This window comes from Lethenteron reissneri, chromosome 16, assembly GCF_015708825.2.
Source record: "Lethenteron reissneri isolate LAM-NWPU_2019-01 chromosome 16, ASM1570882v1, whole genome shotgun sequence".
NCBI classification, from domain to species: Eukaryota; Metazoa; Chordata; class Hyperoartia; order Petromyzontiformes; family Petromyzontidae; genus Lethenteron; species Lethenteron reissneri.
The window spans coordinates 8,775,001-8,793,355 of NC_083794.1; the positions used below are offsets into that span (position 1 = coordinate 8,775,001).

General features: G+C 45.4%; 1 protein-coding gene across 1 annotated transcript in view; it reads right to left on the bottom strand.

Moving 5' to 3' along the window:
* LOC133342936 (lipopolysaccharide-responsive and beige-like anchor protein) overlaps nt 1-18,355 on the bottom strand; it is a 281,221-nt gene that overhangs the window by 189,231 nt on the left and 73,635 nt on the right. Inside the window, 3 exon segments of the mRNA XM_061552330.1 lie at nt 12,271-12,404; nt 14,310-14,406; nt 15,942-16,087. Coding sequence (XP_061408314.1) covers nt 12,271-12,404; nt 14,310-14,406; nt 15,942-16,087 — 377 coding nt within the window.

The window sequence follows — 18,355 nt, forward strand, 5'->3', positions numbered from 1 at the left end:
AAATGACACGGAGGAGCGGCCATTAACATGCACCTAAAGCGTTGACAGACACCCAAGCGTGCGTTGTTGTGTACGTTAATGCTGCATCGTAAATAGTGAATAAGAAGAGTGGATATAAAACGTGGACATAGGGTTTGTATATTTACGTCACTACTTATTTATCTCGGGCTTCATCTCAATAAGAAAAACAAACTTCCTTCCTGCGGAATGGAGATGCACTCCCCCAAGCGAGCTCCACTGCGAAGCCGACCTCTTTGTCACTGGCCAGTTTGTATAACTTTGCGCAAGCGTGAGTAACTTCGTAATTTACTTAACGCGAGGCCTCCCACTCCTTCGCGAGGCCAGAGATAAACAAGTGTCGTCCTCCAAGCTAATTCTCACGCTCGCAGTTATTTTCACACAGAATTGAGCCACCGGTGCGCATTCCAGTTTGTGCCTCTTTTGCCGAGATTTCTTTGAGCGTTCCTCATCGTCAATATCACCATCATCAAAATCACGACCAGCCATGTTCGATCCACTGCTGGACGAAGGTCTCCCCCAAGCAATCGCCATCGCTCACGATCACGCGAAGCAACGATCCATCTCGATCCTGCACACGAGCTAATCTCACCTCTCCTCGGTGGACGAACGAACTCCACAGCGCGTTCCCTTCTGCGAGCGCAACTCCTTAAATTTGCACCGTATTAATAAATTGCGTTGTGGTAATGATTTTGCTGAGCGTGCTTGACAAATATGTAAATCCTTATGTTTTTACTGCTTGGAATCGGCTGTGCCATCGTAAAGTTATCAACACAGCAGTCACCCCGAGCCAGAACAGCCGAGCCATGAAACTAACCATTCGACTGCCTACTTGAATGTGAACTCCCTCCGTGCACCCAGAGACACAGCTCACCCCACGACGTGGCCAGGCAGTCCCACTTTGGACAGTTGTTGCAGAGGTTCACGGTTCAAATCCAGTAGGTCGCCCCGATTATTACTGCAGGTGTCATTACGTTCAGAATACTACAACGTGCCGACTGCTTCACAGAGTGGATGTCAAAGATCCCGTGACATCATTTGCAAGAGCAGGTAAATTGTGTGCTGGTGTCAGGGTCCAAATTTGCCAAGTTCTAAAATGACTCGCACATTTATTAATTTTGATCATATGTCGCAATCACTGACCCCTAATGACACACCAATAGCCCAGGTCACACATATAAATGAGACTATCCTGGTCTCTGGAGTTCTCACCATGTTGAACAAAATTAACTCGAAACTTGGGCGTTACTCGGCTGCCAAAGCAGGTTCTGCTCGCGAGCACCTATGAATGCCAGCACGGCACACGAAGCAACACTCATCGAAGGCTGAGGCCCAAAGACCAGTTCAGATATCACTCTGCATTGATGTTAGCCAAGGACCGGAATCTAATTCACACACACAACTATGTGCAACATGCTAAAGTAGGAACCACTGCAATTGTTCGTAATATTGTGAGCCGTCCCACGTGTCATTCCACTCCAGCGTCACAGAGGGAGTCTGGGGCTTGGGTGCAAAATTCACCAACTTGACAAAAATGCGGAATTTATTTATCGTGCCACAGCAAGTAAAAAAAGAAACGCTTCAATAGAACGTGTTTAGATTAACACCGCGCATACTTAATGCAATAAACAACTCGACAAAATTCTAGATTTGAAGTTTGTGATTTGAACTCAACAAAAACACACACTGTCTTTGGAGCATATGAGGCGACAACTGTGCAGCGTACGGACAAATAAAAGCCACCCATACCCAAGCTGCCGGATTAATTTCCGAGAGAAAAGGGCATTTGTAATACAAACCTGGCCAACGGTCCAGGCTTAGAGAGAAACGCATCAGGTTGCAGAGTAATCACGAGACAGTGAGAGTTTGCTATTGTATTTAGTTGCCAGGAGGATGCTACTATCTCGGTTTCTCAACGCAATCTCGGTGGCCTCACACTCTCAGTCAGGCAAATGTGGTCACACCCAGCACAGCATGCTGCATGAAGCAAATGTGGACTGTTTTGGCTTTTCATTTGTTATGTTGATGTCATATTCTTAGGTTTTTTTCGGTAAAGTCACGTAGGTAAAAAATTTAAATTAATAAAAGTAAAATTAAAATAAAATAAAAATCACGACGTTTCGGAGGCAACACAAGCTTCCGTCTTCAGGTGGAACCGTCACAGCACGATAGCTGTATCAAGTGTTGCCTCCGAAACGTCGTGATTTTTATTTTATTTTTATTTTACTTTTATTAATTTTAATTTTTTACCTACGTGACTTTACCAAAAAAACCTAAGAATATGAATCCTTGCAGTCACGAAAGCTTCAAATCTAGAATGTTGATGTCAGTGTACATTTATTTAGTATCCTGTTTGCTGTAGATATGTTTTTTCATTCAAATATATATATTTAATGAATATAAATTATATTGCAACAAAATAAGATGAGAATGCTCTGATGATAGCTACAATTGATCCTCATGGTGGTACCCCGGGATACCAAATAATACTAAATGGCCGAGACAATTAAAATTTTTATTTCTGGGGCACTATTTTTTCCAGGGGTGTACTTAACTCCGCGACTGGGGTACCAATCAATCCGAAATCAGTGCTACTCCGCGATGTCGAAATGCAGCGAGGACGATTCCGCCGAAACCCCTGAACGCTCGTACGCACCGTAGTGGTGCATCGTGTACAGCTCGTCGAGATGAGTCGATTGCCGCATCGCCGACCACCAACAGACTAAAAATGACTGCATCACGGACATTATGCGAGAGCCGGGGTACAATGGTACCCCGGGGTCCCGTCATAACATTTAATTCATAGCTCTTTGTCAATTCGTTTCTGGATAAAGGCTGCCTCCATGCTGTGCTGCTCAAAGGTGTTGTTCGACAATACTTCACTGCCGTATAGTAATCACACAGGCAATGGTAATAATAATAGTAATCCACATCGGCAGGATAACTGACACTCTAATGACAAAATGTAACAGCATGAACACAAACCAATGCGGATCAATGTTACGTTTGAGGCTCAATATTGTAACCTGGACACTGAAGCCAAATTAATTAACACTGGACATCAATTCCCTATCACAGTCATTCATGCGGTAAGCACGAGGGTTGAGTTTTAATACGAGCGCCTATTCCCCGACACTGGGGATCGTCGCAATCTATCACTTTCAGTAGCCGCGTCGCTCTCTTCACTCGTAACGGTGCCACTCCAATTAATCGGCGGCAGCACAATCAGGGGGCGACCACCGGCGCACTGCGGAGTCGATCGCTCCGAGATTAAACGGGCCGCAGCGCCACCACCGCCGGATCCCGATCTGCCCCTCGCATATTTGATACGGGGAAACGTCGCGCCGACCTCTGACCCCCCGCGCCCTTCCCATCTGCCCCCTCGCGAATGCCGCCCATTAATCACACGCCGGCCCCTAGGCCGCTCTCACTCAGCCCAGCATGATAAACGTGGCAACAAAAACAACATCAACAACAACAACAAAAACCCAGCACATGAAAAAAAACCTCCGGCTATCCCCCCCCGCCCAATCCTATATATTTTTGCTTTTTGTTATTTTCTTCCTAAACTACTTTGACCCGTGGATGTGAAACGAATGGCAAACTTTACAGAAAATAAATGGTGCCCGTCCAGCCACCGGGGTGATGGATAACACGCAGAGGCCGGCAAGGCCTCCTAGAGAAGTCCCCGTTTCCCCTATTACTGTACTCTGGCTGGGCGCGACAGGCACATTTTTTTTGCCCAGTGCATAGACGACCGCTGGTTCACACCGCGATCGTTTTCACGGTTCCATAAAAGCTCGCAGGGAACAGGTCCAGCCGCGCTCTGATTTTCTAGAAAGGCGAGCAAAATAAAATGCCAACAACCACCACCATCACCAATAGTAATAATAATATATTGTTCAGGTGATTGATTGAAGAGCAGGGGACTCCTCATAAGAAAATTGAGAATGTCACTCCTGGCCATGGCCAACTCTGCGACATCAACCTAATCATTACTTTTATTCTCATCAGTCAAGATATATCCACTGCTAGATGAAGATGAAGACATACCCAAGCCATTGGCATCTCTCGGTCGAGCAATAAAATAATCCATCTCGTTCCTGCTCACAAGGCAATTACATTGCTCCATCTCCACGGCAGTGATCTTCTTGGACGCACTCTCTCCGTGGGCTGCCATTCCATCACTAGTCTCACTCGTTGGTCATCATCCCTTAAAGCAATATGTCCGCCAAAGTCCAATTATTATTCAACACGAAGTTTCTGATTAGCATTTGTTCCGTGATTCATGTGTTTCTCTTTCTCTCTCTGACTGTAACACAATCAGTGTCTCTCTCTATGCTCCTTTATACACCTTCTAACTTTTGTTCTGTTGTCTTTGTCAGTGTCGGTGTTCTTGATCGGTATGTCATATCTGAAAATCGGCACCGATTGGCATATATCAGTATGTTACTTTTGATGCTTAAAGTTACTTTTCCAGAAGCAATGCAATCTAGCTCACCTGCTTATTATGAGGCGTTATAACACCAAATTTCAACTAAAATATGTCATTCTGGAACGTAACTCTTACTAAAACATTCTAAGAAACAGATCATATTAATTACCAGCTGGATGACTAAACGAATTGAAGCTTTAGAGCGAGTGTCGTTGTTGGTCTGTTGTCTGTAATGACAAAAATTATTTGTCCGAAAACTTCAACGCTCCGGTAACATTTTTTTATCAAAAATAGCAGCGCTGCGTCGGCACGAATCACTCCGCCCGCGCACCGCGCGACAACAAAAGAGACCAATCAGACGGCAATCGCTCGCCTCTGATGGTAATTTCATTGACTCTGCGTTAACGAGCAGCATGGCGGGTGCTGCAGCCCGCCGCTGATTTATGTTTCAATCATGGGGTGCGGCACGGCGGGAGGTCATGGGGGTGACCCCTAAAGAGCACGGGGTCGGCAGGGTGGCGGCACTCGTGTCCCGTAAAAATCCCTCTCCTTGAGAGGCCGATTGATTTCAGGAACCCCCCCTCAACAGAAAACAAAAAATGGAGAAAAAAATTATCCCATTGCCCATCCTGGCTCTCCCTCTCCTCCTCTCTCTCTCTCAACGCTAAAATAAAAACGTGTTACAAATCCATTGAGGAATGACATGTTGGTAGAAGAATAATAGAAATGTGTGTGTATGTATAGTGGGGGAACGGTAGTGTAGTATCTTCTTGGTTCTTTCGGTAAAGTGACGTAGAATGGAAATAATAAAATAATAAAAATAAAACATTATAAAATAATTCTCACAATTATTTCTACATGACTTTACCGAAAGAACCAAGAAGATGAATCCCTGCAGTCACGAAAGCTTTAAATCGAAAGGTAGTGTAGTAGTTAACACAATGCACTCCAAACCCAGCAAACCGGGTTCGATTCATGGCCATGGCTAACACTAGTGGCGAGTGATAAATGAACTGGGTCCGGGGCCTGCACTCGCTTAAACTCAGCCTTGGACTGAGTACCCGATGCAGTGCGTAAACATCAACAGTGAGGAGACAAAGGCGGATGGGTGGCCTATATGATGGAGGGGGGGTCTTCCTCGTCGTGTCCGTGTGTATGTATTAAACATTTCAGATCAATTTACGGTGCTTTGTGTCTTCAATTTATTTTCAGGGTGACGAGCGATTTTTCTCTCGAGCGGTGCTCTCCTCTGACCTCCTAACGTGGCCTTGTTTCTTGTTTGCTTTTAATTGCTCGGCAATTTCAAGGCACCCGGAGATTAGCGCTCCCCATTTACGTGGCTCCAATTCCTTCGCTGCGACTCTGTTCATAAAATTTTTGAAACCCATTTTATTGTTTCCTCCCTAATGAAGTACATCTCACTTTTGTTCACAACCCTGCGTTTATTTGCCTACGGGGTGGGGCATCTGTGGAGGGGGTTCTTCTGCACGAGTGTTCATAATTGCGCCGTGCAAGGCTGGCGTGACAACACGCGTAAAGATTCAGACAAGAATAAACAACGTGGAAGGATTTATCGGTAACCTAAGGGAGAATAAAATTGTTACGGCCGATTGTCAATCCACTGCAAGGTGAAGGCCTTCCCATACCACACTGGCCATGGGTGTTGTCTTTGACCGTACTTGATCACGCTGGTCAGTACGAGTTGATGAAGGCAGAGGCAAGCACCGGTTACAATATCACTCCTCGCCACCTATGATTGCCATAGGCCAGGAATCAAAATCAGGTTGAATGCGAGGATTAATGAGATACGGGAAGGTGCAGGAAGGTGTTCATAGTTTTAGGTTAAAACATTGCGATCTGTACGTAAAACTCAACATTGGCACTGAGCTCTGCATTCTCAATCGATTCACAGCCCGCACTAGATGCGCAGATAAGATATGAAATTATGCCATAAAATAACTTGCAAAGTCGCTATGGCAGCAAGATAACGGGGCGAGATAGGGCTGTAGTAAATACTGAGCAGATAAGATAAAGGAGATATAGTTACAGCAGGGTATGGCAATGTGACACGGACATATTGATGGTTATGATAACCATGACAGATGCATTGACGATTCTTATAACCATGACAGATGTATTGATGGTTATGACAACAACTAATAGGCAATTATGCAGCCAAGACCCATGTGATCGTTAACAAAGACAGATGCAGGGCACTGATAAATCAAACACGGACTTCGGAATCTGTTGGCCACAGTGTAACATTTTCTTTTCCAACCTGTCCAGAAGCAAATGACAATTTTACCCATATGGAAATGACAACTAGAGACTAAGAAAAACATTACATCCAACATTATTCTTTGAGCTCCTTAGTAATACAATGTTAGCCATGCCCTCAACCTTCCAAGAAATTAAGTCTCTGCAGCCCCCTTGCAGAAATGGCTGGGTTTCTATATACCAGATACTGCAGAGCTGGAAATAATTTCATCAACAAGTCACCCAGCCTCCATTTTTCCATTTCTGCATGTTTCCCATTTTTGTTCCTTCTTATTTATGTGGAGATTGAAACTGTTTAACCGATTTTAAGATCTCGCATATTGTGTCATAATTTTGCAATAATTTAACAACTGGAGATGAAATAGATCGGTTGATATTCAAGTGGAGTTAGTTTATTGAATCGTTCTCATAACAACACTTTCATAAAAATATGTACACGGGGGGTGGGGGGGGGGGGGCGGCTGGTATGTTTGGCCGAGGAGCTGCTCACGGACACGTTAGCTCCGCTTCGCGATTCACGAGCTCTCGCGTGCTACTCGGACCGGCAAGGGCCCTCTGAGGGCTCGTGACATAAGGCAGGCGTCACCACGAGCCCCCCGCCAGCGAGCCGTGCGCGCTCGGCCCACGAGGGCCGCCCCCCTAAATGAACGCCGTAAGTGGGCCCAGGATTTAAGCGCTCTGTGTCCCAGTCGTCATGGCGATACAAATTCTAGCAGCGAAGGTTGTTTTTTTATTTTAATGGCATTTTCCGCCTCCTCCTTTCACTTTGTCGTTCGCCCATAAAAGTCGTGAATCGCTTTTTCTTGCCTCAGCATTTCAGAGGTATCTGATAAAAACATTAACTACTGTATTGTAGGCGCTGGCATGGCAGTACGGTAGTTAGCGTGCTACGCCACAAACCTGGCGACCTGGGTTTGATTCCTGGCCATGGCTCACGAGCATCAGCGGCAAGCAATATCAGAACGGGTCCAGTGATCCCACAGTCACGCACAATCCTCCCACACTCAGCCGAATGATAAAGTATGGCAAAAAAAACTCCCATGACCGACATGAATTGGGAAGACCTTCACCAATTGGTGGATTGAGAATGGCAGGAATTTATATAATTATTTTTTTGCAGGGCAAGGGTATGTGGTGGGCAGCAGAGGCCAGCACAGCAACATTCATTGTTACACTGTACTTATATGCTACCAATCAACCCACAATACGCACATTGTGAGGAGACCCATCAGCAGTGCATTGACAAAAGGGCTGTACTTGTACATTGTAGAAAAAATATTTAAAAAAAATAAGTTTAATCAAAAGTCATCAAATCTTAATTTAAATGTAAACAGCGTTGTAAAGACTAATTCAAAACACTAAAAAATTACGGCATATTCTGGATATGTTACGTGGCAAGGGACTGCATTTCCGCTGCGCAACAGATACAAATCTCATCTCAGAAGAGAAACTGCGGGAAAATAATCGTCAAAATGAGGTCTTGGTGACGTCTGGTCATGTCAACAGGCGTCGCACGCCTGTGTTTGGTTAAAACGTACAGAATTCACCAACGCATATCCCTCGCACTACAAATCTTGTTGACCTACAGTCACAGATTTTGTCTGGCGGGGGGCCATGCAGTACTGAATTATTACAAATATACTGCTTAGGAATTCATAATACATTAGCACGGGACGATCAGGTTACAGGCAACCGTGATGATTTAAGCCACCAATTTCCCAGTTCGGTTTTTACCCCCAAGCCCAGCGCAAAGCAAAATTTACAGCAAAGATCTGCAAGCGATTGCAAAGTTTGCCAACTTTTTATAGTTTTTTTCTGCAACCTTAAACCAATTTGATAAATTTGTTTTAAAACATATTTTCCCCCTTTTGCGGCTTGTAACTAATGGCTTGCCAACATTCCAAAGTGCAGCTTAATGTACAGAAGCTTGCGCTAAAAATAATACAGATAAATAATAACGGGCCGAATTGAATTAATCAAGGCTAATTAGCCAGAAGCTTGTTCGCAAGTGTTGCAAATACGAGTAAATCAAAGGAATGCTGATATTTATAAACTAACATAGTGATAGGTTATAAATCAAAGAGCTCAGATTTGTCAAATTAAAGTTTAATGTATGTGTGTTGAGGTATCATGGCGACGAAATTACAGCTCAGAATGTTTCCTGAACGTTTGTGTCACGTCATATGTAAAGTTTATATTTGGAAACAAAGTAAATTTGATGCCATTATCTAATACATCAAAATATGTACAATATACTATTTTTTTTATTGGTTTTAGAAACAGAGCAAATGTTCCATCTGTGGCCCTTAAGAGTTCAATCATTATTAAGAGTGTAATTTCATCATCGTAATCATAACCACGGGCAAACCAACATCTATCCGCTGCTGGATAAATGTCTCCCCAAGCTGTCACCGTCTCTCGAGGTTTCACCATGACATAGTCATTAAGAGCACCAATCGGCAAAACAGCAGTACACGACGAGATAAGACGATCCCCTAGGCCAGCGCTTCCCACCATTTCTGGACCCATGCACCACTGTCAACACTCAAAACATATTTCACGAACCACTGCGCCGTAAAAAAAAAAAATCTGGTGTTTTATAAAAAAATATCGTAATCTGTAGCAGCTCCGTGGATGAATTCCCACGGTCCCAGCGTAGCGTACCACCACCAGCGGCACAACCGTGGACGAGAGATTGAAGACCACTATGCTCTAGAATACAGAGAGCGACTTCCACGGCGATTGGTGGGGCAAGTTACGAGGGCTTCATCTTCTTGGTTCTTTCGGTAAAGTCACGTAGAAGGGAAGTAATAAAATAATAAAAATAAAACATAATAAAATAATTCTCACGACGTTTCGGCCACAACGCAAGCAGCCGTCCTCAGGTGAAGAACAGGTCTGTCGGGGGAGACAGCGTCCTGGTCTTCACCTGAGGACGGCTGCTTGCGTTGTGGCCGAAACGTCGTGAGAATTATTTTATTATGTTTTATTTTTATTATTTGATTACTTCCCTTCTACGTGACTTTACCGAAAGAACCAAGAAGATGAATCCCTGCAGTCACGAAAGCTTTAAATCGAAATTTACGAGGGCTTCTGCTAAATGTGCGAGTCAGAAAGACAGCAAGACTCGATAACATTTCCTAGAGAACTCTAAATCCTCAGATGACCGTGTCGAGAAACAAAAACTCAAGCGCCAACAACAACAACCACAGACGAAGCCTCAAGCCAAAACAGAGCTAAGATTAAATACGCCGGCAATCTGCTTGCTTTATGCCAGCGTGGGTTGCGTTTCAGAATGTACGCTGGCATGCTTTCGTCAACAAACAAAAAACACTTGGCTTAAGGAGGATGTTACTTCGGATGAATATTGATAGCGCTGCTAATATAGCGTACGTTACATAATGAACTACAACCTAAACTATCACGGGAATCCTAACCATGAGCAGACATTCATTCTGGTGGCATGGCCTGGACAGAGATGAAATAACCAATAAGTCGACGGAGACAGAGGGAATTAAAAAGATAAACAGATGGAGCGAGGCGTCTCAGCTGGCTGATATTCTGCACAGCCGTGTGGATCATTTGTCTCCTTCCCTAAAGATTCTCAAACTCTGGTTCTCGCATCTTTTCACGTCCAACCAATCAACTCACTCGAATAACGTACGGGTAACACATTCCTGCAGAGGGAGCTGGTAGGAACGTTGGGTTGCTCGGTCAATGGCCTGCAGGGTCAACGGCGGCTTGGTGTATTCCGCAAATATGCCCGACTGTGAGGGCGGGCACAAGCCGGTGTGAGTAGGTTAAACGTTGAGTTTTATAAGGGCACCATGGGGTGACCAACCCCTCCCCACCAAGCCCTTCCCCACCCTCCCCTCCCCACCCAGACCCTTCCCACCCTCCCCTCCCCACCCAGCCCCTCCCTGCACGACGGACACAATAATCCCCTGTGGGCTGGTGTAACCAGGAGGTTCCTTCCAGTAAAATTTACCTGAGTGACTACAAAGGGCACAAAAATACAGTACTCTAAACGGACGTGACAACGTCCACTCTGTGATAAAAAGAAAACGAAGGTTATTTCCCACTCAGATCTGCATGGGGTGGCTGTTTGCCATGAGCCAAGAGTTGTAAATGCCCCAGTGAGTAAACAGACATGCACTGTTGACTTTCTCACAAGGTGGTACCCATTTGAAAGAGCCGCACAGGAAAGAAGGGTTGAGTCAACCCCCGACCGGGATTTGAACTTGTACATCGTACAGTTACGAGCCACGTGCTCTACCGCTGAGCCAGCCAGCCAGATCACCCAAGGAACTGCCTGGAAAATAGGCGCAACATTGACACAGTGCCAGCGCACGGTGCGTGCGATGAACTCGGGTGCTGTCGTGACCCACGCAAATTCATAGCACAAACGAGGATCATAAGGAAGTTACGGAAACTGCTATAGGAGATTTTGCAGTCGCCTATACCACGGGCTGTAATTGTAAAATTCTCTTTATTCTCCCCTGAAGGATCTCTGCCAAACTAGTCTGGCTTCCAGAGGTTGAGATGTGCCATCTACTTTCGCATGGCATTTGAAAAGCAAAGGATGCTTAAAAAAAACATAACCGTCATTGTTTGCGAGTTCTTTTGAACTCCATTCAGCTTTCCAACAAACACCTTGTGAAAGACCCAACGCAGAAGATCCTTGATTTTGATCTTCTGCAAAGCTCATGGTCCACCTTAAATCGTATACGCACAAACCATGGCAGATACGGATAAAATTTGGAAAATGAAAAAATCTCCAGTATTCGACTGGTCATCCAGAACAAACCACACAGCATATAACGACACAATGCGTGATCCACAAATATGAAGGAGACATTCTAACAATACAACTCCACTGCTCCTGATGCGGTTGTCTGGCTTGACCACCTGAATGTATGATTGAAGTAGTCGCTCTGCATCTACATCAGATGTACGAAAGAAGAAATAAGATCGTTATTACTCAGGGCTCCGAAAAAGGCCTTGGGCCGACTGCAGCTGGTCCAGAACGCGCCCGCCAGGATGTTGATGAGAACCTCACCCCGCGAGCACATTGCCACCCCTAAAGTAACAATCTCTGCATTGGCTTCCAATTACATTTCGGAACTGCCAACTTCGCTGCTAACATACAAGGCCTTAAACGGCCTCACACCATTTTACATTCAACAGCTGACACACCTGCAACTCTTACTGTCATGACCTCTCCGATCCGCCGATTTGCATCTGCTCCATGTGCCGAGAACTAGACTCTCCACTTGGGCTGACCGAACCTTTGTATGCGCTGCATCAAGACTACGGAATGCCCTCCCACAAGTGGTTAAGACAGGTGAGGTCACTCACCGTGTTTAAGTCTTCTCTAAAGACTCACCTCTTTTGCCTGGCCAACACCACCCATGTATGACCAGTGGGCGCGTACTGAGATCCCTGGATGAACTGCACCTTATAATTGTAAACTATAAATTATTATCCCAGCGCGTGCGGGGCGACGGGGCGTGGATCGCGTGGCACAGCTCCTCGCTCACCGGAGCCCTGCAGGAGGAGCTCCTGGCCGTGGCTGCCGAGCAGCGTGCGCGACAGGTACGGCGAGAAGTCGACGAAGATCTCGCGCAGCAGAGGCGCCGTCGACTCCAGGGCCCGTTCCAGGCGCTGGGTGATGCTGCCGAGACGGGGAGGGGGGGGCGGCAAGGAACCAGCGGCCGGTTTAAAGGCGCGCGCGGCACTGCGGTGGTCGCGGAAACCTCCGTAAAGTCACATACAAGACACGCACGTCCGCAGAGTTTTTGACGACCATCGGCAAGCGTGCTCGGCTCGCCCCGAGATCGGTCCGGGATCAACAACGTGGCTCGTGTATGGCGTCGCAATGGACTTCGTCAGCCGCGAGACTGCCACGGACCTCAGTCCTTCCTGTTCCGTTCCCCCCATCGTCTGCGGCCAGTAGGAGGTGATTACAATACAAATTTGCTCAAAACCAGTGTTAATCAACTCCGGCTTACTACGATTGCCAACCATCAAGTGGGTGCAGTGTGCAGTGGAATAAATTGCACGTGAAGTGAAAAGATTGGTAACTGCAAAATGGTGGACCGCGTTGGGTCACGAATAATGTAGTTGAGAAGCATTGTTTTAAACGACGTTCAACGCAACGCTCGAGTCATGCTCAAACTTTGGGATCATCTGCCAAATTGACGTAAAAAATTTACACTTATTAGACATGAGAAAATAATATAGTCCTATGCCAAAAAGATTTCACCGCTTTTCACCAATATCCTATTTGATGAATGTTCTCCAATTATGATATCTGTCGGGCACAGTCAGGGCATTCTACAGAATCTAACAACGCAGCACATCGAAACGCGTGAGGGTCAAATTAACCACGATTTACCGCACGCATATCACAATCATGCCAGTGTTTCACGCAATAAAAAGTACAACATTTACTTGTACTGTCCTAAATGTCCCATTCAGTCTCATCGTGTTTTTTTTCTTTTTGTTCTTTATTTTTTTTCCTTTGCCGAAAGACCGAAGCCGTTTAGTGAACACCGCGACAGTTTCGCTGGCGAAACAGCCGACTCTGTCTTGAGTCGTCAGCGCGCTGAGGCCTTCGGGGCGAGCGGTAATTCATCAGTGCCGGGGCTGCCATCCCGTCCGCTCATTCATAAGCGCGCAAGCCGCAGTGCTTGCACCGCGACTCTAGCTCAAGTTTGAAACCAGGAAAACCCAGTGTCCCAACGGTAATTCCAAGGCCCCCCCCCCACCAAGGGAGACCAGAGAAATCCCCCAATCGAGGCTGTGTGTGCGCGTCTGTGGGTGTGTGTGCACGCTCCCGACTTAAAGCGGCGGCGCAGCTGAAGTTCGTCAAGATAGAGTGGGGGTGCCCCCAGAGTGGTGAGCGTGAGGCTGCTGCATTAGGAACCGCGCTGAAACCGCCCCTAAGATTTCGGTTTGCTGAGCTGCGCCGGCCGCTTCAGCTGCTGTACTTTAGCGGCGATGACAACGCGCCGGCGTTTGTTTGTAAGAAATGGGCGTCAAAATAAAAAGAGGGGCCCGTTCTAACGATGAGCCCAGAAGCCGGCCGTTGCAACACGAACACTTAGCGATGTCCGTTTCTCTCAGACACGAGCGCTGTTTTGATAAGCAGTGTTTAAAGTTAACGACGGACAAACACCAGTGACTCTTTATCGGTGCCAGTACTCATGTGAACAATCAGGATTGGGGCACGAAAAAAGAAAACTTCTGTCCCATGCGCGAAAAACTCTCCGCAAAAATAAATGGAAATAAATTATCTGGACTTATGAAAGCTCCGGCATTGGAAATGAAACATGCGCACGCCTAAATAAACTTGCCCTTGATAAAGCATCCAAAGTAATTTCAGATTTATATCAAACGGGGTACATTTTTGTTTTATTAGTTTGTCACGGAACTTTAAAAGAAATTAAATAATTACGCTACGGCAACGCATGAGAACCAACCCCTTGACGCAGGGCACCTGCCGATGGTGTCGGTGAGAGGCCACGGCTTTGTGAACGCGAATGATTTATGCGCCGTGAGATCCAATTTCTCTTACTTGTTGCCGTCTCTGGGTGCTGGCACCGAGGCCTTCCCGTCTGGCAGGGCCTGAACCATGGCCCCACCTGAGGACCCGGCTTCCTGAGACTTGTCACCTGAAAGTCCGCGGCCAAGAACAGGAAAAGGACATTTTAAAACAAATTACACCACGAGCCCCTGTTGCGTTCCGCCCCGTGTTTGCAGATCACGCAGTCAATTGACCTTACCACATCTGCACTAACCCATTTCATTTTTCATCTCGGGGCTTGCAAAACGTTCCCGACTTCGGTGAAATACTTTTGAGGCTTGACCGTAAACGTGAACTGCCAACTTCCTGCACATTAATAACAATCTCCGGGCTAACGCGCATTTGCACGCAACGTTATTAAGTGCGCAGCTATCAAAACCTTTGAACTTTTTTTTCTCTCCTTCCCATGTTGAGTCGCAAAACGACACAACAGCGAAACACGGGCCATCTGTTACGAAATCGGTCTGGGAAATTCAAAAATGCCTGCTTAGCGGTGTGAGTCGTTGCAGAAACATCAGTGGGAAAAATTAAAATAATAAGCTCGTAATTGCGTACCCTTTAAACGTAAAACAAACTGTTCCGTTTACATCTTTGACTTGCTTTTCTAGGGACCGCTATTTTCGAATTAGCGACGTTTACCCGACGCTAAAACGTCGATGGTCATAAAACGGCCGGATAAATCAGACAGGGGATACAAATATTACGAGTTTCTGCCTAAAAGGGACGTGGATCTCAACTCTACCTGTGCGACACTGCTACGCAGAGAGAGGCTTGGTGCAAGCGAGATTTGGAAATTGATGGGATTCACGGCAGACCAAGTGTGCAAGATGAAGAGAAAGAATACAGTACACAATCAGGCGACCTTAGTTTTATTCCTAGCTATGGATAACATTGGTATTAACATCTGACAAGAGTGGTGAAGTATGGTTAACCCCCCCCCACCCCCCCATGACCAGGGGAAACCTTCACCCAGTAGAATTGATCATGTGCACTGCTCTTATTAACGTCAGTAAAGCGTTCAGTCACATTTAAATTGGTAAAACATAGATTTGAAGCTTTCGGGACTGCAAGGATTCATATTCTTAGGTTTTTTCTGTAAAGTCACGTAGGTAAAATAATTAAAATTAATAAAAGTAAAATAAAAATAAAATAAAAATCACGACGTTTCAGAGGCAACACAAGCTTCCGTCTTCAGGTGGAACTGTCACAGCACGTTTATTTTATTTTTATTAATTTTAATTTTTTTACCTACGTGACTTTACCGAAAAAATATGGTAAAACATAATCTTGCAGTAAGGTGAGGATTTTTTTTATTTCCATCGGCACAACAACTTCACATATATTTTATACTTGATTGTTTAGATGTGAGCATATATTCTAAACAATACAAAAAGAGAACAATCCTGTTTTCCTCTCTGACCAAGGGCCACTACCTGGAACATTTGATTATATAACCATATTAGTTGTGTACGTCTGCGCAGACTCATAAAAAATTAAGTGAAATGCAAAGAGTGACATTTATATTTTCCAACGTGACAGAAAGTACATTTTCCGTGCCAACACACTTGACGTCTTCACAAATTCCCTGCGTATCAGAGGCTCGCGAGTTGAAAGAACGCTCACCTGCAGTGCTACCAACAGCACTGTCCTTCGGGGCCGGTGCTGGTGCTGAACTTAATTCCGAGGCCTTGCCACCCTCCTCCTTGCCAGATGCACCAATCTCACCCTTAATCGCCGCTGCTTCTGCGGCAGCGACCTCTGGTTTTTTGCTGGGAAAAAAAACACAATAAAAAAATATGTTAAAACTTGACCATGGGTCATGCTACGTTGAATATGCTTTTGTGTGCGTTGGGGACACAGAAATTAACAGACAAACCCTGCACATACAAGGGGGACAACTACTATATACAGGTCTAAGGTCTTCTTGGTTCTTTCGGTAAAGTCACGTAGAATGGAAATAATAAAATAATAAAAATAAAACATTATAAAATAATTCTCACGACGTTTCGGCCACAACGCAAGCAGCCGTCCTCAGGTGGAGAACAGGTCTGTCGAGAAGACAGAGTCTGAAGACAGACCTGTTCTCCACCTGAGGACGGCTGCTTGCGTTGTGGCCGAAACGTCGTGAGAATTATTTTATTGTGTTTTATTTTTATTATTTTATTATTTCCATTCTACGTGACTTTACCGAAAGAACCAAGAAGATGAATCCCTGCAGTCACGAAAGCTTTAAATCAAAATTTAGGTCTAAGGTCCTCCACCAAACTCTACCCACTCATCTCACTCTACTCCCCTACACACGCTCTCCTACCTCTCACCGCTCATCTCACTCTACGTGACCTCCACGCACTCTCCACTCAAGCAACCAAAGCCCTTTTCCTGAAGCCCTCGGTCAACCTTCGCTCGGTGGGAAGTCGCTTTTGTTCTCCTCTGCATACTATGGAAGGTGACATTGGGGCATGCCGCACCCATACGCAGCACAAACCACAGTTGCCAGCATGCTCCACCATTCATTCCGAGCACGCACGTCAGCCACGCTTATGCTACGGGTAGTTTTGCATGAAAAAAAAATATAAACAAATCTGCATCATGAAAACAAACAGAGCAGCCAGTGATTAATTTCCTTTCGCATCGACTTTCACTTTCGTGTTTTCATTTGACGCCACAGCGGGCAATTCAAACGTGCCGAGACAAATGCAACATTGAACGTGGTCAGGAGAGAACTTAAAAAGCATTATATTGCTGCAAAATTATTTAAGTGCACTGAAGTTCGCTTTTTTTTCCTCTCTCTAGTATTTTTCAATTTGCATTGAGAATTAAAGTAGAAAGTTAGCTATGGAGATGGTGAGGTCACTGCAGAATCCCACGAAAAATACAGACACGATCGGAAATTTTGTTTATATTACTGCACACGGAAACATTTCTCTATCTTTCCTGCCCAATTGCACCGATTAAAATATCAATGTTCTACCAGTGCTACACAATGCCTGAAGACCACAGTTTTCAAGTTCTGTGTCTGATGACAATGTGTTTTGTGAGTAGATCTCAAACCACTGCCTCCTGGCCTGAAATATTTATTCACTGTTTCACAAAGGAAAGAAATACAATTCCTCACTCAGACTGAATCGTGGAACTATTCAGGGAGTGAATCATGTCTTAAAACAAAGACAATCAGATGCTGATATGTTTTAACCAGGTAAGGCCAACTCAACTGTACAGCTCTTTTTCAGAAGCGACCTGGACACAAATGAGAGCTCGACAAAGTGGCTTACCACGTGGACATTTATAGCAGCGCCGAGACCGGCACGTGTGCTGCATCATGACACTGAGGCACGTGAGGTGGCCTTCATCAAGCAATGGATAGAACATGGTTGTTGTTGCTGCTGCTAATCACAATGATGAAACGCCGCCACTTCAAGCAAACGCCTTTACATGTTTATAAATAATGCCACATAGTTTTAAAAGAACAAGGCAAATGTGTGTGTTCTTTGCCTCTTGTTTCAAACACATTCGCCCTTACTCAAGGCCCCTTACAGCAGAGCAGACTGCCACCATTCCCCTGCCGTTGTCAATCAGCACGTGGCATTTGTGTGGCAGACACCGCCCCGGTTAGTTCACCATTAAACGAGCTCTCCTCTGTGGCTCAAACGGAGTGCGACCATTACGGCCGCTGCCTGGTCAATGTGCCTCTTCTTCGGCTTCAGGTGATGGCTGGCTTACAAGCGAGGCGAAACAACTAAAAAGTTGTAATATAGCTGGAAGATTGACTTTACTTTACATTACGTGAATGAATGTACATTCACAAACGCAACCACAGAAAGACAGGCTTACAGAGACACGTGGATACACTTCCCACATTTAACCATTCACACCCCCGCCACCTGCCACCTTCTGAAAGTCTACCAATCATCAAGCTTCTGCATCACTATTCAATTCAAGATACACATTCTTTTTCGTCAAATTTTTTCCCCATCTAATTTTGAATTTGCTATCGCTCTCATTTGTTTTCTGCGTTCTCATATTTGTGCCTTGTTTGT